This window comes from Balaenoptera acutorostrata, chromosome 5 (assembly GCF_949987535.1).
Source record: "Balaenoptera acutorostrata chromosome 5, mBalAcu1.1, whole genome shotgun sequence".
NCBI lineage: Eukaryota > Metazoa > Chordata > Mammalia > Artiodactyla > Balaenopteridae > Balaenoptera > Balaenoptera acutorostrata.
The window spans coordinates 91,103,434-91,126,551 of NC_080068.1; the positions used below are offsets into that span (position 1 = coordinate 91,103,434).

Genomic DNA, 23,118 nt, shown 5'->3' on the forward strand with positions numbered 1-23,118 from the left:
ATAACCAAGATAACTTTTTAAAATATAGATTTACATCTACTATCAACAGTAACTTCACTGTATATACAAATTTTGCCCCAAAATACTAGCAAATGACAGTGCAATCACAATTAGTAAAATACTTAAAATTTTAAGTACTTAAAACATAACAGGTCTCTATAGGTTGTGAGTTTTTTCTCTCTGGCAAGGCTTAAAGTCATGATTTTCAATTCAGTACTTTAGAAAATGTCATTGAGTTTACATGCCTCTTTTGTGACTTCTTATAAAAGCAGTGTAAGATAAAAAGCCACAGGGACTTCCCTGTCGGTCCAGTGATTAAGACTTCGCGCTTCCACTTCAAAGGGCACAGGTTCGATCCCCGGTTGAGGAACTAAAATCCCGCGTGCCGCGGTCAAAAAAAAAAGAAGCCACATATCATGGGAATGACTTATTCTTCCTGTCATGGTAGAAAAGGCTGAAGTATGACTTGGGGAACAACATGAACATAAACCAAAATGTATTTTTCTGTCAGTAAATTACTATATAAATATGCACAGAAAACACTGTTGAAGATTATGGGGGGGGGGGGATTGGTATTAGAAAAAACTACATAGTGTGGGAAATTTGTCATACAGTAGGTAGTTATGTTTTTTCTGATATGTCTCAGTTTATTTAGTATTTGCTGGCTTCTTAATGAAATGCAAAGTTTTCTAAGAAAATATCTATAGGAAAACATATTCTCAACTGCAAATTCATTCTACAGTTAAATATTTACAGAGTGCCTTTTACATGACAGGAACTCTTATAGGTACAAGGGATAGAAAACTGAACAAAAAGACAGGATGTCTTCAGGACGGAGCTTCTTTGACCTCTTTTAATTAAAGCTTTTTATGGAAAATCAGTTAAGAGTATTATCTGCTATGAGAGTGGCTGCTTTAAGCAAAATAAAACAAGATTTCTATAAAAAGCTTACTGAGATCCCATCACACAAGAACCTCATTCATTTCATCTTTCAATTAGGAAGCAAAGAAAATGACAACAGAATGACACAAAGTACTACCAGATGTCATGGATATGGCTAGTTACACTATATCTTCATGAAACAGGGAGTAACCATGAAAACCTTTTGTACCACATAGAGGTTTGCTCTTCATCTTGTGGCAAAGCACTTAAAAGGTTTTGAAACTTGACGAGTTACTCATTTTTCTTACACAAAAAGGTCCCCAAATTGATTACTTTTCCTGTGAAGACACGCAGCTTCCTGTAGTATGTGATCTAGCAGTTACTTCTGTAAAATTAAAAACACTTAAGGTAAGCATGGCATTTTAAACAATGGCTTTTCAACTATGAAAATCACCTGATTTGTATAGAAATAACTTAAAACTAGCCCTCTGAATGACTCTCACAAAGTATTAACCAAGATTTTTAAAAAATGATGCATATTATATATACCACAATTTAAAAAATAACAAAGTAAACTTAAATACACTGCTCTCAAAAAATACTTGTGAAGATAAAAAGGGGCTCTACCATTCTATTCAAAGTATCTTCAAAATTTTGTTTACCTCATTTTTATCACAAAATTTTTTAACATTTGAAATTTCTATAGATACTTCAATGTGTATATTAGTAAAGTACAACACTTCATTATAATTTATTAATACACAATCACATATACTGGGGTACATGTTAACTTTCTACTGATATAGGTAAACAACCAAAAGTCTAGAGACTATAGTATAGTACAAAGCAAAACAAAGTGCTGCACAGGCCACATAGCTCTTGTAGTATATGGATCAAGACCCCAAAGACAGGCAATCTTCTTTGGCTTCATATGAATTAATTAACTCCATCACCTCAGTCACTAGGGACACCAAGCAAAAAAATATGGAAGAATCAACGAATAAACATCAACCCTTCAGGAGAAAAACAATACGGAATATTTTCCCTCATAAAAATGAGATAGTCAGGACTTCCCTGGTGGTCCAGTGGCTAAGACTCCACGCTTCCACTGCAGGGGGGCACGGGTTCAATCCCTGGTCAGGGAAGTTCTACATGCCACATAGTGTGACCAAAAAAAAAAAAAAGAAAAAGAAAAAAAATTTTTTAAATTAAATAGTCAATGTGGAAAGACTCTGAAAACTTAAGAGAATCAAGTTCATGAATGTCTTCATTGTCACGTTACTGAATATGTGCCCCTCTCCCCAACAAAACCCCCTTTAATGTTGACTTTCCATTAATACATGAGAAGCTGCACAATGTTACAGAAAAGGCGCCAACAGGAGTTTCAATTTAAATTTCATCCCCTTCCCTCTTTGTGTTCCTTCCAATAAGCATCTAAACAAGTCAAGCCTATTCCTCCATCACAACACCTAGGTTCCATTCCCACCAAGTTCTGAACCACTGCTCTTGAAAGAGCTGTCTCCACTTCCTCAACCTGTGTCAAACCACATTTTAGCTCCCACCAGTTCTTACCAACTTCAAGCCCTAAAGTGCTAAACTAGTGAGCATTTGTGTTTATCCCATTTGCCCTCTTTGTAGCATGTGACACAACTGACAAGTTTCCCTCCTCCTAGAAGTACTCTCTTCATTTTTGTGATATTACACTGTCTAGGTTTTTGTCCCACCTCTTCTATTATTAGTTTTCCTTTACTAGTTTTTATACCTCTACTCACTCCTGAAGTATTGATGCTCACCAGTGGTTTGTCTCTGCTTAACTCCACCTCTCCCTGAGGAGATTTTGCCCACTCCCAAGGTTTTAATTAACATCTAACAGTCTTCAAGTAGGTGTGTAAAACCTTGACCTCTCTCTCCTGAGCTCCAGGAACCACACACATAATTTATATATGTAACTGGCCACTGGATATCTTCATCTAACTCTCACAATGGCCTCAAACAAAACACGTTCAAAACCAGAAACTCCCCACCAACACTAACTCTACTCTTCTACTATGCCATTCATCACAGTGCCATCTAATCTTAACAAATGGCACCACCATCCCCCACCCCAACAAAATGTGTAAAGCGCCAGAGTTTTTTTCCTTCTTGACAATTTTTTTAAATATTTATTTATTTATTTATTTATTTAGTATTTATTTATTTTGGCTGCGCCAGGTCTTAGTGGCAGCATGCGGACTTCTTAGTTGTAGCATGCATGCGGGATCGAGTTCTCCGACCAGGGATCGAACCCGGGCGCCCTGCATTGGGAACTCAGAGTCTTACCCACTGGACCACCAGGGAAGTCCCTTGACAAATTTTTAATAGCTCCAAAATCGAGATATACCCACCAAGACTCTATTCATTCTTACAACTTACCCCAACCAGTTATACTAAAGAAATAAAGCCCTACCCTGTCTTTTCAAAAGGTAACCTGTCTTCACAAATTTTGTCACTAGATTCCTTTCGTATATTTAAAAATGACTTCAAAAGTACAGATAATTCTTGCTGCAGAATAAATATAGCTTACAAATGCAAAGTTTTTAGAATCCTAACAGTTGACTCGTGTTTTTGAAATTTTAGGAGCATAAGTATACGTGTGGCTCCCCTATATGCGTTTGTTTTAAAATGTCCAACAGGGGAATTCCCTGGTGGTCCAGTGGTTAGGACCCTGCACTTTCACTGTCGAGGGCACGGGTTCAATCCCTGGTCAGGGAACTAAGATCCCGCAAGCCACACAGCGCCGCAGGGCCAAAAACAAAACAAAACAAAACAAAATGTCCAACAGAAAAAGGAAAACAGACACATTAAAAGGGAGAAGATAATCCTATTAATAGCAAATAAAAGCTCACATTAGAGCAGAAAAAAATGTGATTTTGTCATTTCAAGTAACTGTATCACTGTATTCTCTGAAAATCTTCCTTGTACACCACAGAAACCTATCCTTAATCCTAACAAAAACCTACCAATGCCTCAAAGCACTGGATGGGCTAGTCATCTGACCAAGCAGAAATGAAAACAGCACAAATGTCAGAGCTAATGAAAGTCAAAAAGTGTAAGAGGTAGCTAAGGAATCCCTGAGAGGACAGCTGAGGCATCAGTATCCATTACTAGGTGATTCCTCTCACAGGAACAGACTATCTTCCCCCAGGAACGTGGGAATTATATATACTCTCAACTTTGGTAAAATCTCAAGTTCACTAAGTCATTTTAATATCTACATCATATTCTATTGTCAGGTGTCATCTTTCAAAAGTACACCAAGTTGGTGTGATTAGGAAATCATCCAACATAAACAGGAACCTCAGTAGCACTGTTAGGGACCAGTGCTGGAAAAGCCATCTGTTTATGGAAATAATACTTCCATTTCCCTAGTGATTATAGCCACCAGTGACAACTGTAAGATCCCAAGAGAAAAAAAGAAAATTTAACTGCCTCAAAACTTTAATTATTCATATAAACTAGCCAAGAAACTAAAGTTAAATGTTACACAAAGGGCTCTCTAACCCCCTAATATTTTTTGGCTAATTATTCCTTCAGTAGCCCACATCTGCTCTGCTAAAATCTGATTATGAATCAGAAGTAACTCACTGGGAATGCTTTTTTTTTAACTTAAAGGAATAAAACACTTTATTTTAAAAATTTGAACATGCTTCAAATGAAAGCTGCCCCTTTATTAAACACCCACAAGTTCCAAGCTTTGTACAAAACATTAGAACACTTGTTCATACTCTTTTAGAGCAAAATTGCCTGTTCTGCCGCACTTGTTTTTTCTTGACATTGACATTTTAGCTCCAGTCATAAAATGACCAGTTCTTTAAGATTTGATCAAGAAACAAGTTTCTGATCCATAGAAGTAGATCATGAGGTTAATGCAGAAGTCAACTGGCGAAGTTTCTGTCAACTGTTACACTTCATGTCCTCTTCCACCTCTGAAACCACCACCTCTAGCACCTCTGCCACCTCCTCTTCCTCCTCCTCCTCGACCTCCTCAGCCACCGCCTCTTGGAGATCCCTTCTCACCTGAGGTTGAGGTAGAAACCTCTGCAACGGCAGCGGCTTACATGGATCTATATAAAACTTCTGTAGTTTTTTAAAGGCAGATGCCTTCATGTTCTCTGACAATTTAACTGAAAATAAAAATCTCTAAGCTGTCCAAGTATTTCATCCACTTTTCCAATTTGTTCTTTGTTTTCTAAATAAACTGGAGCACTGAAATAAGGCACCTTATTCTCATCTGTGGAACATTTACAAACTATGTCATCTTCACAGGGGTGCAGGAACTCTCCTAATAAAACTACTTGCTCTGGAGGTCCTTGGTCCTGGCCTTTGTTAAAACCTCCGCGGCCGCCCCTCGTCCAAATACTCCTCTGCCGCCGCCGCCTCTGAAATTACCGCCGCCTCCACCTCGGAAGTGGTGGCCGCCGCCGCCGCCGCCGCCGCCGCTGCCTCCGCGACCTCCGCCTCGAAAAGACATGCTCTGCTCCCACCGGAGCCACGTGCATCTCAGGCCCTGGGAATGCTTTTATATCTAAAATAACTGTGGATAATAACCACAATTCACAAAAACTGTTATTTTTAATGTGCATAAAATGCTGTCCCACACAATAAAAGAACAGAAGTTACTGTCAAGGTTTAAACTCTCCTAACTACGAGGAAAAATGAGGCAATTTAACAACAAAAAAGTTCATTTTAACAGCATATTCAACCTCTACTTTTAGAATATCTTCAATACTAAGCAATTTGGGCTTCCCTGGTGGCACAGTGGTTAAGAATCCGCCTGCCAATGCAGGGGATATGGGTTCAAACCCTGGTCCGGGAGGATCCCACATGCCACGGAGCAACTAAGCCCGTGCGCCACAGCTACCGAGCCTGCGCTCTAGAGCCCGCGAGCCACAACTACTGAGCCCTTATGCCTAGAGCCGGCGCCCGTGCTCCGCAACAAGAGAAGCCACTGCAATGAGAAGCCCGCGCACCGCAACGAAGAGGAGCCCCTGCTCGCTGCAACTAGAGAAAGCCTGCAAGCGGCAAGGAAGACACAATGCATCCAAAAATAAATAAATTTATAAAAATAAATAAATACATAAATAGTTTAGAGATTTGCAAATATATACTCTAATAACTTCCTAAATACTGACTATTATCTCACATATACAGTTATGGGGGGTTTTTGTTTTTGTTTTTTTTGGTCAGGGAGCCTCATTTGTTTCAACTATCGCTCTACCACCCTTCCCTTTTTTTTTCTTTTTTTGAAATAAATATTTTCTAGAATTCTTTTCATTGGAGAAATTTATCTTCTAGATATTTTGACAGAAAATACCAAGGCTCAGCTTATTTCTTGTAACTCAGCTCCAGGTGTGAGCTTTAGTATCTCAGAGTAAAACTACTTTTAATAATTTATAGTTAACTATTTGGATCTGCTCAATAACGTATTAAAACCATATACTTTTGAAATGAAAACAGGTATACACATTGTGCCTAAAACTATATGTATGAGCTAATCATACCAAATGGAAAATATTTAGTTCCAAACAATCCAACATTTAAACAGCAGACACAGGTAAAGCATCATCCATAAGTGCTATTATACACAGTAATTGCTGAGGGCAAAAATATTTAATGACATAAACCGTGTCCATAAAACAACTAAAATTACAATTTACCTTTACACATATCCAAGTAATACACTTAAAGATCATCAAAAAGTCAAGCAAAACATTCCAAATTCCTTCAAAGTCATAAGAAATAAAGAGCAGTAGCAGAAATGACTGCTCCAAAGATTCCCAGGATAGAAACACTCTCTCAATTTGTACTATCCTAACTCACTCCCCTCAAAACACATTCACCCTTAGGGAACAAACACAGAATTCATTGCAACTGTGGCTACAATTTGTAAGCAGCCTTTCATTGCTCCATAAAGGCTCATCATTGTAGAAGTTCATCAGTTTTTAAGCCACATCCACAGCTGCTGTCTTAGTTAGAAAAACAACAAAATTTGACAGCAGAAACTTTAAAATAAAACAGACTTACATAAAACAAAATTAAAAGTACTCCAGTATAATAAAAAGAATGAATGTATCTAGAGTACCAAAAACATGAGACTCTTGAGTCATTTTTAATAGTGATACCTTTCATTTACATGGTGTGAGAATTACTCTCTAGGCTCTCTGGCACATATAGTATCATTTCTAACTTAAAGCCTAGTTCAAAGATATCATTTACGCAGAAAATAAGCAAAGCAGGGATGTTACCAAATTAGTGGTGAAGAGAATCTATTTCATGACCACCAGCCTGTGTTCTTTCCACAACCTTCCTTCCAAAATCATATTCTAAAATTCAGAGGCAAAAATCCCACATAAAACTGTTCTAAAAAAATATCTATTAAAAAAAGTCTATAAAAAAAAAATCCTGGGCTTCCCTGGTGGCGCAGTGGTTGAGAATCTGCCTGCCAATGGAGGGGACACGGTTTCGAGCCCTGGTCTGGGAAGATCCCACATGCCGCGGAGCGACTGGGCCCGTGAGCCACAACTACTGAGCCTGCGCATCTGGAGCCTGTGCTCCGCAACAAGAGGCCGCAATAGTGAGAGGCCCGCGCACCGCGATGAAGAGTGGCACCCGCTCACCGCAACTAGAGAAAGCCCTCGCACAGAAACGAAGACCCAACACAGCCAAAAATAGATAAATAAATAAATAAATTTATTTAAAAAAAAAAAAAAAAATCCTGCATAAACCAATTCCCTATTCAACTTTACCCTCCTGCCTCAGATCTATTCTCTGCCTGGACTGAGGGAAGGGGCTCCTCTGGTTAGTGAGCACAGGCAATCATGTGTTGATGGATGACTAAGTGTTAACTACATATGGGGAAGCATTATCACATATGAGACTGCACAATCACTAGAAGACGTTCATGGCAATGGAATTGGAATCCAGAGACATGAGTTCGAATTTCAACTCTCCCACCAACCAACAGGTGAGCTTGCTTATTAAGTTTCTGTAAAACAGAGGAACACTATCTTCCTCACTAGAGGATGGCAAGGGCTAAATGCAACAACAGACCTCAAGGCTACTGAACACCATATTCAGGTAATAGATTATATTTAAAACACATTAGATGAATCTGTATTTATACCAGGGGGCTTATAAAATTTTATAAGTATAACACATAGTAGTAAAAGTAGGACTTCAAATCAAGGAGAAAACAACAGACCATTCAAAAAGTGACGCTGTTAGAACACTTCGCTCATTCATTCAACAAATACATACTGAGTACCCACTACATGCCAAACACTATATTCTAGTGGGGAAGAGAAATAAATAAAAGGCAAATAACATATATTGTTAGAAGCTGACACATGCCAGTGAGAAAAATAAAACAGGGAAGAAGCACATAATGTGGGATAAAAAGTAGGATAAATGTAGTAAAATCAGAAAGCACTAGAAAGGAGACCAAGAAAAAGGTGCCAGTGAGGTGGGAAACTAGAAGTGTGGTATCCTAGAAGGCAAAAAAGTGTTTGAACAAGACACCAAATGCCACTGATCAAGTCAAATAACATTTGAAAAAAAAAAAAACTACTACATTCACCTGTGTGGAGGGAATTGGTAACCGTGAGAAAAGCAGTTTTGCTGAAGTGGTCCAGACAAAAAGCCTGTTTGGAAAAGGTTTAGGGGGAATGGAGTAAGAGTAACTGGAGATAGAACGAACTCTTCATACGAAGTTTGTTGCAAAGAGGAATTAGAGAAATAGGAACTAGAGAGGAGTGCAGAATCCAGAGAAGAAATAACAGCATGTTTGTATATTGTCAAGAATGCTTCACTAGGTCTTCCCTGGTGGCAGCAGTGGTTAAGAATCCGCCTGCCAATGCAGGGGACACGGGTTTGAGCCCTGGTCCAGGAAGATCCCACATGCCTCCGAGCAACTAAGCCCGTGCGCCACAACTACTGAGCCTGCGCTCTAGAGCCCACGAGCCACAACTACTGAAGCCCGTGCACCTAGAGCCCATGCTCTACAACAAGAGAAGCCACCGCAACGAGAAGCCCGCGCACCACAACAAAGAGTAGCCCCCACTTGACGCAACTAGAGAAAGTCTGCGCGCAGCAGTGAAGACCCAACGCAGCCAAAAATAAAAATCATAAATCAATAAATTTATATATATAAAAAAAAGAATGCTTCATTAGAAAGGTAAAAATTGAGACCAGAGGAAAGGCTAGTGGGCTAACCAATGTCCTAGAGTAGCTGAGAAGGGAAGGGATCTAGGGCACAAGTAGAGAGTTTGCCCTAAAGTTTGGAAGTATACTCGCCCCACTGTAAGCAGTGCATTATCTCTGGGGGTTGAGATTTAGGTGTGAAGAGGAACTATCTTATTCACTTTATACTGATTTCAGTTTACAAGTAACATGTATTTGTCTAAATTATTTTTTAAAAAACTCAAGACAGGATTTTAGGATGGTGGTGGCAGCAGCATAGTTTTTCAATCTCTCCACATAAAAGAGCACCTAGACAACAAAATCAAAATCTATGGACACCATTTACAACAAAATTAGGTTGCCAAGTAACCCCAAACCTCTAAATACTAACAACTGTACACTAGCAAACCACCAACAGCCATAGACTAAAGAAGGAACTGACAAGGCTATGACAGTGGTCCAACCAAGAGATGAAGCTGACCTGGAGAATAAAGCAATGGCAGTGAGCAAGGAGAGGAGAGCCCAGAATATGAGACAAGTAATCTGGAAGCAGAAAGGGAATGATTTGGTCATCAACAAAATAAGAAAATACAAGAGTAGGAGGAAATGAGGAAAATACGGAAGTTCATTTTTACCTGCTGGATGAACAATGGCATTAATAACAGATATCAAGCCTATTTTATAAGATGGTATAACAGGTCTAGTTGGTGGAAAAAACATGTTGTTTTGGAAAAAACAAGTTTGGTGGGCCTACAGAACAACCAGTAGTAGTTTTAGAAATATGGATCTAAACATCTGAGGTGATGATACACATATCAAGTCAAAGAATAGATAAGACAAAGAGAGAAAGACAAAGATTGCAGACCACAATATTTAAGACTAGAGGAGGAATAGGTAGAAAAGATGGAATGTCCAAGAGATAAAGATAGTGTCTTATCAGTCATGAATAAAGACACCATGGTCGGGCTTCCCTGGTGGCGCAGTGGTTGAGAATCTGCCTGCCAATGCAGGGCACACGGGTTCGAGTCCTGGTCTGGGAAGATCCCACATGCCACGGAGCAACTGGGCCTGTGAGCCACAATTACTGAGCCTGCGCGTCTGAAGCCTGTGCTCCGCAGCAAGAGAGGCCGCGATAGTGAGAGGCCCGCGCATCGCGATGAAGAGTGGCCCCCACTTGCCACAACTAGAGAAAGCCCTCGCACAGAAACGAAGACCCAACACAGCCATAAATAAAATAAATAAATAAAATTTGAAAAAAGAAAATGAAAAAAAAAAAAAAAGACACCATGGTCAACTCATGAATAAAGACACCATGGTCAACAAAAACAAAGGAGGCAGGAAAATTAAACAAGATTTTGGGATCCAGTTGAAGGGTTATTTATTGATGGCCTGGGATGAAAAACCAGATTTTAACATTTAACAAAAAAGGTAAGTGGTAAAGAAGAGATCTGGCCCTGGCTTGAATGAGAAATAAGAAAGGAAATCAACAGTAAGCAATTCTTACAGAACAGCCTAGTCTGGCAGCCCCTTGCATACATACATTTGATCCTCACAAGAATTCTGAGATATGCTCCCCACTCTACAAATAGAGAAACTTAAGTTACAACACAATTAGGTAACTTGTCCAAAGCCAAACAATGTGTATACAAAATAATTAAACCACCTGAAAATTGGTCTTTAGGCAGAAAAGGAATAAGAGGATAGATAACATAGATAAAAACTAAAAACACAAATAGAAGAGGATTAACTGATTTAACATCATCCCAGGAGTACCTGACAAGATTATTTTTTAAATGATACAAAATTTTACTTAAAGATAAACGATGCTACTTCAGAGAACCTTCTGAGTTCAAACACTAGTCAAGAATATATATTTATTTTTAAAGTAATGTAATAGAGAAGAATATAATAATCTCCTTTTCCTTAAAGCCTTGTGTTAGGCTTACCTGTGTCTGGGACTGTCTTGCCACCTAGTAGAGAGCTTGGAAGCTTTCAACTGATTAACATTTAGGTGGAGAGATAAACAATAGCTCTCTGAGTACTTGGTAGTGCAATGACAAAGGCAGAAGGGAAGCTGTGTGAACTTGGGATAAATCACTAAATCCCTGACCCTCGGACATCTATAAAATGGAGATACTATCTCCCTTCACAATGTAGTTGAGGACTCAGTAGTCAACAAAATGTCAGTTCCCTAATCCCCTTAAATATTCTGTTTGCTAAACTACTGACGTCTTTAATATATCAATAAAATAGAATGTTAGCATTTCCATTTAAAACAAAAAAAGTTGAAGAATATGCTCCCAAATTGATAACAGTAGTTAATTTCCCGGTAGAAGACTACAGTGGCTCACTTTACATGACATATTTAAATAACTTTTGAGTTTCTTTTAACAAACATTATTTTTCCAACAAGAAAAATAATCAAGATGAGTGTTTACAGATGACATTAACTAGCCCTTAAGGAAAACTTCCACTCAAGATAGTCACTTCCCTGAAATGATTTTATAAACAAGATAAAATACAATGAAAAAATACATCAACTGCACACCTAAGCTACCATGTGAATTTAAATTGTAATGTAATTTAAACGATATTTAATGTACCAACTGACAACTTCCAGGACTTACAGCTAAGAAACTAGGATTAAATGAAGAACATGCCACTAAATTCTGTATTAAAACGTACCCATCACACTATAGCATAGGAGAAGGCCAGGATGAAAAATACTTGTTTACCAATAATTATGAAATCGTCTTTGAAAGCTATGGCTCTCCAGGTTTGTTTTTTTAACATTACAACAGTGAAGCAACAACCCCCACTAGTTCAGTACAATCCATTTAATCAAATAATGACACTCATTACTGTAAGCTGTAAATAAAGTACCAAACCAAGACTATCACTACTATCTTTGGAATGCTGAAATGGATTTAATTCACTTCCTTGACATTTGGATAAGCACAGATGACAGACACAACAGATTTAACGAATTCCATAATCAAGAGTGTCATACTGTTTTGACATAAATACACTAAAAAATATCACTGTATGAAAATCACCAGGTTCATAAACAAGCCCATCTTTCAGTATATGATTTCAAGTTGTGGCCTCCTTCCCTGTATGACAGTCTTCTTTTTTCTCAATCTCCCCTCCTGTCCATTTTCTCTTCCAGAAGCTTTGGAAATAGCCAGCTGCAATTTAGTGCAGGTGGCAAAACTAAGAAGCTAAGGAGACAAGAAGCAGAGACTGGCGTGAACCAGGGGTAAGTGAACCCAGGCAGTTCTTGCATAGGGGCAACTAAAGCAGGCTGGGTGAGGAGGTGTGCAGTGAGAACAAGTGTGTGGCCACCCTGGTCAGTCACAAGTACAGTACAAGATAGAGAACGCAAGCAGCATCAAGAACAGGAAAACAGCAAAGGAAGAAAGAACAGGCAGGCTCAGAGCTGACCGCTTATTAAGCAACACTGGCAGCAGCACTCCCGGGCTTGGGGCTGAGAAATTTGTATTCTTGGTCTAAGCCCACAAAAATAGGGGGAAGAAAGTATTTTAAAAAACAAAGTGCATGTAACATTAAAAGGCAGCTGAGTGGTATAAATACAAAAGAGTGAAAGACCAGCATAAATCTCTCCCCTTAAAAAACAAACCAGAACAAGTCTCAGCTCAGGCACTGAACGTGTCTCAGCCACTAGCTAATTGTAAATTATTTACTCTGTCTCTGCCTATGTTTAAATGAGTGGTTACTTTAGAACATATGATTAACAAGGTCTTTTCCAGGTCTGAAGTTTCCTGAATCTAACGGATTTAACAATCTATAACATTTGTCACACAGGATGTAGTTACTTTCTATGGTATGTTTATTACTCCGCAACAGAGAGAGCACAATACACCAGAATATAAATAAGAGAATACAGAATCGTGTCCAGTATCCCTACAGTCCACACTTCATCATCATCTCTCATTAAATCCAGGAACAAACAAATTCCCAATCTTCTCCTTTAAAGCAATTCACAAAGTCTTAAGAAAAAACAAGGCCTAAAATCTAAGCACCAGGCTTCACTTTAAATACACTCAGAGATGGGTAATTTAGTCACTGTGAATTTTAACTGAGCTTCACTTCAGTTCCTTTTTACAGGACATATTCTAATGCCATTACACTTTTCTGTTTTTCAACACTCTGAGGTTTCTATTTGCTATATGTTTCATATCCCACTTCAAAAAGTATAGTCCAGAACTGGCAGAAAGCTAAATAATCCAGGGTGTCAGTTTATCAGTGGGCTCTACATACAAAAACCAATCTATGCTGAATTTCAGCTTTATCACTTAGACTAAGTGCCACCTAGTGGCAAGTATTGTATTTTATTAAATCCATTCAAGTCATGTTCATCCAGCAAGTACAATCTGGCCAATAGCAGTTGCTCCACAATTATGCAACAAAAGTAAAATAATGGCCTAGTCTTTACGAAGCTCGCTGATAGATTAGATAAATGGATATAGACAGAAGAAAAAAAAAGATAATACAGGTATATTTACACAATTGCAGAAAAATGTTAAACGTTATAGCAGAAGCATGCAAAAATATTCAGTATTTATTTAAAAGCTAAAAGAAACAAACACTGTTATGTAGGCTCTCTTATACCTGTTCACCTCACTCAGACTTTCCCACCTGTAAATACGTCATCACCCAGGTTTCAATCGTTCAGTTTCCCCCCACCCCGTCCCACCTTCTCTTCCATTCTTCTCCCCACCCCCATCTAATATCCTTTAAATTCTATTCCAGAAAGGAAGAGGAGAACCTATTTTTTGAGCACTTACTACTCCCAGAACTGAGTTAGGCATTTTATATCCTGTATCTCATTTAATCCTCATATCGATACCATGAAGTATTATTTTCTCCCACTTTTTAGACAAGGGCAAGACTTAGATTAAGTGACATGCTCACAGCCACAGATTTTATCTACTGCATCGATTCCAAAGCTCCCTATACCACCCACCCTGCCCCCAAAAGTGCTGCTTTGTTCCTTCCACTCCTAGGCTTTCCAAGATCAGACTTTGCTCATATATATTTCTCTTATGTTCTCCATCAACTCCAATCTATTTTACACTACAACTGACCCTCGAGCAGCACTGGTCCACTTACATGAAGATTTTTTTCAGTAATGAATACTAAATACCACGTGACTCGGGCTCGTTGAATCTGAGGATGGGGAACCATGGGTACAGAGGAACCTCAGGTACCTGAAGGTCCTACTACAAGCTATTCGCCCCAACCCACCCCCCCAACCTGTGTTATTCAAGTGTCAACTGTATCTACACCCAGCCTCACCTCTTCAAAACTCGGTCAGTGCCCCCCCCATCCCTGTTTGATATTCAAATCCTTGGTTTAGCACTCAAGGTCCTCTAAGAAGCCCCAACCACTTTTCTAGCTTTATTTTCTACCACTCCCTATGATCTCTCCTCTCAAATTAAAAGATAATCATTTGCACCCATGTTCCCACCAACATTATATACATCTGTTATACACATATAATCTCCCTTATTATCTGTGTACTTTCCACTAAATCATGAGCTTCACTGGACCATTTTTTAGCCATCTTTAAAAGGTTTTATACAGCGGTCTTATACCTATTAAGTGTTCAATAACTTTAATAAATACATTATTAAAACAACTATAAAGAACCACTAAAGCATGGTTATACTCTTCATTTCCCTTAACCATTCCTTCATGTCTGGGGATCTCAATGTTTCTAGCTCTTCCACTTGGTGTATGGATCAGGAGCTCTGTACAGAACTACATAATTTTTTCCATGAAAAAGTTCCTCATACTCAAACCAAAAGTTAAATGATTTGAAAAAGTATGCTGAAAACAATGGAGATAATAAAAAGTTCAGTGGTTGCAGGATGGGATAAGGGAGGAGAGAGCAATGGACAGGCAGAGCACAGAGGACTTTCTAGGGCAATGAAACTACTCTGTTTGATACTACAACGGCACATACATTTGTAGATACGTTATACATTTGTCCAAACCCACAGAATGTACACCAAGAGTGAACCTTAACGTAAACTATGGACTTGGGGAGATAATAATGCATCAGTTAAGTTCATCAGTTATAACAAATGTACCACTCTGTTGGGGGATGGTGGTAATACAGGAGGCTATTTGTGGGGGGGGGGGGGCAAGGAGTACACAGGAAATATCTGTACCTTCCCCTCAATTTTGCTGTGAAACTAAAACTGCTCTAAAAAATAAGTTCCAATTAAAAAAAAAAAAGGAATTCCCTGGCAGTCCAGTTGCTAGGACTCGGCGCTTTCACTGCTGGGGCCCGGGTTTGATCCCTGGCCGAGGAACTAAGATCCTTCAAGCCGTGTGGCACGGCCAAAAAAAAAGTATTCTGGATAAAAAAGCAAGATCTTAGTGGATCTGCAGTTTTCCAAAAACGGAATACCACTGTTCCAAAAGAAGTTGTTTAAAGAAAAAATATGTAACACTGATTCTCTATTTTATAAGGCAACTGATATTGCAGTTATATAACACAATCTTTAAAACACTAGTAAAAAATAACAGGGTTTCATAAAGTGATAAACACTTTTCCTAGTTATATAAACTTTTTATGAGAAACTATTCTTACTCATTTACAACTCTATCATCTAATTAACAAACGCACAAAAAACATTAGTTCTAAGACCAAATTAAAAATATGGAATATAGATGGGACTTCCCTGGTGGTCCAGTGGATAGGACTCCGCGCTCCCAATACAGGGGGCCAGGGTTCGATCCCCGGTCAGGGAACTAGATCCTGCATGCATGCCGCAACTAAGAGTCCACACGCCACAACTACAGATCCAGCCTGCCGCAACTAAGACCTGGCGCAGCCACAATTCATTAATTAAAATACTGAATATAGAAAAGAAAGCACGGGAGGGGAATTAAAAAGGGTCAACTTGATTTTCTAGTGTACTCCATCTCACATCCAATCAGCACAGCATTTTCATTGCAAGGCTTTTGCAACTTAGGATACCCAAGATGCAGTGGTTTCTATCTTTTTGTTTTTGTAAATTTAAATAATTTAAATATTCCCAAAACTGCCATGAACTTACCAATGTGACTGAAAAGCTGTCATGCTTATCACTCTTCATTGTCTCAACACAACAAACCTACACAAATATTTATACAGATAAGTAATTACTACCAATTCTACAAACCAAGCCAGAGTGACTCCAATGCTTGTTTTTTCCCCAGTAGTAAGTTGTGTTCAGGAAATGCATTACCCTTTTCACACCATTAGGATATCATTTCACTCCCTGAAGCAGAATCAGGCCTGATGAGACATAAGTGACATCATGATGTTGTATCAGGCCTAACAGGCATCCAGAACTATGGGCAAGGTGTCCTGAGAGATGGTAGCAGCTGGGCATTCAACATTCCTACATCATTATGGCTGTCCAAGCAGAAGAGAGCAGCAAGAAGCAGACCCCAAAAAGTTGGGGGTGACTCAATGACAACATGTGTGGTCAAGCAGTAATGTATCAAATATGTCTGCTCAAAATGCCAAGGCATATATTCAAAGTGCTGCAGTCCTCTGCACTAAATACACTGCTGCCTTCCTAAGACATGATCCACAAACCACAGGTTGCAATATAAGAAAGCTCATCTTGAATCCTGCCGGTGAAAGGTTACCAAAAGAAACTGCTTATTAAAATTAAAGTATTTGTATACAGTGCTTTACAAATCACTTACACATCCATTGTTTTATTTGACACATATTTTACCTTACTTGATAGTCACAATGTGTCCAGCAGATAAACACAACAAAAATATCATTCCTTATTTCATAGAGGTAGAACCTGAAGCTTAAAGAAATTATAAGTAATCTGTCCACAAAACCTGAGCCTTCCTGAAGATTATAAACTTCTTATTTGGTTCAATTGTGTGGCTCCCCCAAAAAAGCAGCCTACAGTGTCTTAAGGTTTAATGCATGTCCCTGTGCATCTAAGAAGTACTTAAAACACTTAAAAATAATGAAACCTTCTGAAAAACACTGAATAGTCAACCATACAAAAAAATATATGTATGATATTTAAGCTTGTCAGTTTGTACAAACAATACACTATTTTCTAAAAATCCAAAGGAACTTTTGCCTAAGAATTTTACTACAATGTTGTCAGGGGCTATAAGACTGTCTTTGACTGAAAATATCAATTCCTTTGGGTACTTCAGCAATTAAATACCCTATAGAATCAATATATTCTCTGTACACATCAAATTCTGCTTACACAAACCATGTTGCATCATGGTTTCAAAGTTCTCTGAGTCCTTTGTTCAAAAAACTTTTTACTGAGTCCCCATCATGTTCTAGACACTCTTCTAAGAATATATAATTTTTTTTTAACATTATCTGTCATCAAGTAACCAACAGCCTTTGGGTATGACAGACAATTACAATTCAGTATGACACTTCCAAGTGAATTATACCCGGTCCTTTAAGAACACACGGGAGGGGTACTGAACCCAGCCTGGTGGATCAGGGTAGAATATCCTCAGACCAAAATCTTGAATAATAACCTACCTAACACCAGCACTTTTCAAGCACAGGGATACATTAAACTGCGGAGCCCATACAAAGAACTCCAAGTTCTTGAATATGGCTGGAGAACTGAATATGAAGGGAGAGAAAGGCAAAACACTTCAGCTGGAGAAAAGGTAAATGAAATAGTTATAGAGGACCCTATATGCGTGCTAGCTAACATTTTTTGAGCACTTGCTATATGCCAGGCATCCTAAAATGTTTTCTTGCATTTAATCCTCACAGAGAACCACTGAGCTAAGAATAATTACCTTGCAACTGATGGAGGAGGCAAGGAGAGGTTAGATCGTTTGTCAATCTTATAGAGGTTTTAAGTGGCAGAGACAGAACTGGAATCCAGTTCAGATTAAATCCTAAAAGTGAGCTCATAAACTCTCCACTCCGCTGCCTCTCTTAATGAAGGCTGCTAGGGGGAGCCATTGAAAGGTTTTTAAAATAAGGAGTGAAGTGATCAGATTTGCTCTTTAGAAAGACTATGTGGAAGCTGGATAAAGGGGGTGAGTCTAGAAGCAGAAAGAGGAAGCTGCCAATGTCTGTAGTAATCCAGGTGAGAAACGATGAGAGCATGAATTGCGGCAGTGAGGATGAAGGAGACAGATTCAAGAGTTTTTCAGGAGGGAAAATTATCAGTTCTTAGTGATTAAACATAAAGAGTTAGTGTGAGAGAGAAAACCTGACTTGGGGAACTACTGGGACATGACATAACCTACCAGGAATAGAGAAACAACTGGTTTTGTTTTTTCAATAAATATCTACAGAGTGTCTCCCAAATGCAAAACACTTTTCTAGGCCAAAGGTCAAGTCTGAAATTATGGTCTTGGTTGTTAGAAAATATTGAGAGTAAATAACAAAGCATTAAAAAATATAAGGCATATTGAAAATTAGTCACTACTATTAACAGACTTGGCCTAGAGTCTAGTGAAAACATTTTGTGCTACCATTTAAAACAAAATAGTACCACATGCAGAAAACAAATCAACAGAGGAAAGGCATCCCACAATTTTAAAATGTGTTATTACATTTGAGTTTGACAGATCTTCACTCTCTTACACAACACAAACACACACACACCACCCTGTAATGTGTTTTACTTATCCCTCTCCCTCTTAAAAACAGTATCAATTTTATTACCCTAACTATAATACGTATTTGGGGATTTTTCATCCCACTATCACCACTGTGATTTGCCAAGAACTTAGTTCATAACCTCCTACTTAATTTCCTATAAAATATGACCTACTTCACATTGGCTTAATTCAGTAACAATTCCTAGATTTTTTAACCACACCTTTCATCCAAGGATGCTCTCTGCAAATCCTAAGGCACAGCAATCCTGTGCAGATGTGGCAAGTTACTACAATTCCCATTTTACTACATAGTTAGGAAATTGGCCCAGGGGAAGTAGAGTAACTTGGAAATAATCACAAAGCCAGATGCCAAAAATAACAACTTTTAGCCAATCCATGAGAAAATACTGCCCCTAGTTGAAATAACATGAAATTTAGTATTAAGGAAACAAAATGTGAAATAATGTTTTAAAGCCAAGTCCTGGGTTTTTAAAATATATTTTTAAAAATGACCGAATACTAGAATTGAGATTTGTAAGAACTTTCAAACACACCATTTTTTTCCCTAATACTTTATCCATCCAGAGCGCCAAAGATTATTTAATGAATTACATCTGGCAAGAGTAGCTTCCCTCCCACCCACAAAACGTTTTTTATCTTAGCCACTTAAGACACTGATAGAAATCTGTGGGTATAGAACAACAGGTAAGTTTTAAACAAATCTACTTAAGAAGCATATATTAGAATAGGAGTGAAAATACCCCAAGTGAGCCTCTTATATTTTTTCCTGAAAATGAAAGTTTCCCAATTACAACTAATGCTGTATGTTTCTAAATATGCTGCTATTTAATATAATTTAATAAAGGTAGTTTTATTTGGTCACGAAGTAAAGGTCTTACATGATTTAGAAACAGAAAAACACAACTTGATTTTTAAAAGTTGCTTTTATGAGGTTTGTGTGATCATTCTTATCTGCACACGTCAGAGCAAAATACCTTCCATTATTACAAGGTATTTGCTTACAGTCAGAAACAACAGTGTGTGCTCAAGATTTCACCTTCAAAAAGAATGATTATGTCCTAAGTACAAGTAAGGAAGACAAATGATTATCGGTGGAATCCACTCATGGAACCCAGACTGCAAATTTTCACAGAAGCCTCACATATCAATCATGAAAGATGATTTTCCATTAATTAGAATTCAAACTAATTCATACTAATTCTAATCACAGCCTTAAAAAAAAAATGCTTTCCTCTCCACCAACATTCCTCACACTTGTATATCCTCTACTAGTAGCACTTCATGTGGTTTACAAATGAAATGACACTCCAAGTGATTTTATGGATAACATATCTTCTAAAAGTAGTGATCAGTTAGTTGGGGCGGGGGGGACCTCCTGAACAGTCTACTCAGCCTAGTAATACTGGTAAATCTAATACCTCTTATTCCAGCACCAGAATATCCAGGCCATTTAAACACACCATACCACCCTCCCCCAACTCCCACACCAAACTCCAAGCTTTTAACATTTCCATAACAATAAGCACTCTGAACAAATTAAAGCTCCTTTAACACTAGAAGTGCCTTTACCTTAAAGACTATTACTTAAATGTCTTTTAATTGCATTTGATTAATGCATTCCACAAAGATTCCAGAAGCAGTATTCATCAACCCAAACTGCACTCTTAAGCGCTTTCCTCGTTTCAACTTCGACGATAGGGCAGAAGAGCTGTCATAAATCTACAGAGCAAAAGCACATAACTGTAAACTATCTAAAAATTAAGAAAAAGTAAAATATTCATATCAAATTTCCAAGCAGGGTGCCCTCCCTTTTTCCTTGCGAAGCAGCAGTTACTGGTAAACTAACTGAACTCTTGAAAATGCTGAAATTCTCCATCCCAAACCAACATTCACAAGTTTTTTAACACCAAATACGCAACTGCTATGCACGTACCAAATGAATATCCAACGTAACAACTGAAACTATTCTCGCACACCAACAGAAAAAAAGCACCTTTCGTCTCTACAACACCCTCAGGTAACCCAGACGCAAAGCTACGACAGCTGCCCTTGGCCTAGGCCATCAGAAACCAAGGGGCGGGAGGGCGGGTATTGTGGGGGGGGCGGGGGAATAACCAAGAGACCTTTTTCCAGGGCTACTGTTGCCAAGCAAAACAACCAGGGGCCCAAAGAGACCGCGAAGAAAACTGGAGACACTGTAATCCCGAGAGAAAGGGGTGGTGGGGAGGTGTGCACGCAATCCCGAGAGAAAAGGGTGCGGAGAGGAGGAGCGCTGAGGAGGAAACCAAGTATCCCCGCGCATCTTTCAGACGCACAAAAACAACAACAAACCCTAGGGTCTGTCTGTACTTCGGAGCACCAGATGGAGTCCCGGGGCTGAGACAGTTCAGCCGACAAACACCGTGGGTAGTGGATAAATCAACCGATGGTGGGAGGTGAAGGGGGTACCAAGCGAATAAACCACTGGACGGGGGAGACAAAGCCTCCGGGGGTGATCAAGGACCAAGCAGAAAGGTGAGAGGGAAACGCCAAGAGAGAAATAATGGGAGAAAAATTAGAAGAAAAACAGAAATCTGGTACCTGGGCTGTGGCAGGTCACTGAGCTACCGAATAGAGAGGGGCACAACAAAGGGGCAAGGGAGGAAGGACAGATGAGGGGAGGAGATGGAGAAAGGATGCGGGGCGCGACGGGTCGGACAAAGCGCCCAAGGCGGCGAAACAAAGGGCCGGGGGTAGAGAGTCGCGGGGGGCAGCGGGGAGAGACAAAGCGCCCGGGGCCGGGGGCACCCGCCCGGGAGAAGGCGACGACGGCCTCAACGAACAAAGCTGCGCGGGGCCGGGAGACAGGGCCCGCGAGCGGCGGCGCGGAAGGCGCGCTGCGGGCACGGAGCCCGCGGGCCCCGCGCGCCGGGCCGCACTCACGCCCGCACCCGCCGGCCTCGCCGCCGTCGCCGCCCGCCCTCACGCGCCGGAGCCCGAGCCACAGCAGCGCAGAGCGGGCAGCGCACGGCCACACGCCGCCGCCGCGCTCGGCGCACGCTACACCGCCCCCGCGGCCCCCGGACGCCAAGCGTGCCGCGGCCCTCGAACCCGCCGCCCGCCGCGGGCTGCGAGACGCCCGCAACTTTCCCGGTTCCCAGCGCTCCGATTCCCCCAGACTTACCCTGTCACAACAGGCGCCATCTTCCACAAACTCTCGCCAAAACTCCAACCCTCGCGAGATTCCCCCTGACGCCTTCCCTGGTCCCTCTCCCCCGCCCCTTCCCTTTTTCCTCACTCCTCGATTCCACCCAGCCCCCGCGCTCCCTTTCCCCTCGCAGCAGCCGCGAAGAGCCAGACGCCTCGCGCCGCCAGCGGAGTAAGGGATACAGCTCACTGCCTTCCCTGGAAACCTACCCAAGAGATGGAGCATGCGCAGGCGGCTCCTCCGCGGGCGAGCCCTCCATCTGGTCCATGGGGAGCGCTCCGGTTATCCGGGTTTTGGGACGCGCCCTGAGGGACGTACGTGGAGACTGAGGAAAACCGGAGGGGATTACAACGGGGACGGAGAATGGAGGGGTCAGGAGGCGGAGCCGAGGGGAAGAGCGGAGGGGTCCTGGGAAAATCTGCCGCGTTTCACAGGCCTAGATGAAACACCTCCTCAAATGGGTGTTTTCCAAGTGGCTTCCCGCTCACTCTAGTTCCCAGCCCTTTTCATTCATTCAAACGTTCATTGGACGCCTCCATTATGGTAATGTCAGCGTTAGGTGCTGGCGCTACAAAGATGCCTGGAGTTCGGACGAGTGACAAACCAAGAACTATCTTAGTTCATTCGACCCCCTTGCTAACAGAGAGACAGACAATATTACAACGTGGTCCGACCCTCCAGAACTCTGTAAACGGACAACTTTTGCAGTTGAGCTCTATTAGAGCCTAGCTTTCTTCTCCTTGGGTGTGAAATGAGGTCAGGCCAAGGCCTCTGGCAAAGACACCCCTACTGTGTCCACTCTGCATACACACGCCAGAGCACCGCGAAGCTTTCTCCAGAAGTGAAAACTGCGTTGTAATTGAAAGCCACCACTCCCCCACCCCGCACTCAAGCCAAAGGTTTTGCTTGGGCAGAGAGCTGCCTGTAGTGTAAATCTCCCTAGGACCTCATCGCAGCCCCCAGACTTGTATACGGGGACACACTGACAAGGTCCTCCCGTGGGCCTGGCACAGTCGAGGACGCTGCTCGTTGGCCGAAGTGCATCTCAGACGATCTAAACCTGGAAGCCCCCGAGCAAACTTGGCCCGTCTGGGCACTTACTAGAAAGGTGCAGCACCCGAGCCCTACCTCTTCCTCCCTACCTGCAGCACCCCTTTCTTCCCCCC

The 23,118-nt window shown here is 40.6% G+C and overlaps 1 protein-coding gene and 1 pseudogene across 4 annotated transcripts in view; both read right to left on the reverse strand.

The window, feature by feature from the left end:
* LOC103008006 (recombining binding protein suppressor of hairless) overlaps positions 1-22,180 on the reverse strand; it is a 129,064-nt gene extending 106,884 nt beyond the window's left edge. Inside the window, exon 1 of one of the 4 annotated variants that reach the window (XM_057546814.1) lies at positions 22,162-22,180. Coding sequence is in view for 2 of the 4 variants with exons in the window: in XM_057546815.1 (XP_057402798.1) it covers positions 21,929-21,948 (20 nt within the window). In the remaining 2 variants the exon portion in view is untranslated. Of the gene's footprint in view, positions 1-21,928; positions 22,070-22,161 lie in introns of those variants that run through there. The other 3 variants (XM_057546815.1, XM_057546816.1, XM_057546817.1) reach the window with 3 other exon arrangements.
* On the reverse strand, positions 4,823-5,422 carry LOC103010134 (H/ACA ribonucleoprotein complex subunit 1-like; annotated as a pseudogene).
* Positions 22,181-23,118: the final 938 nt, after the last annotated feature.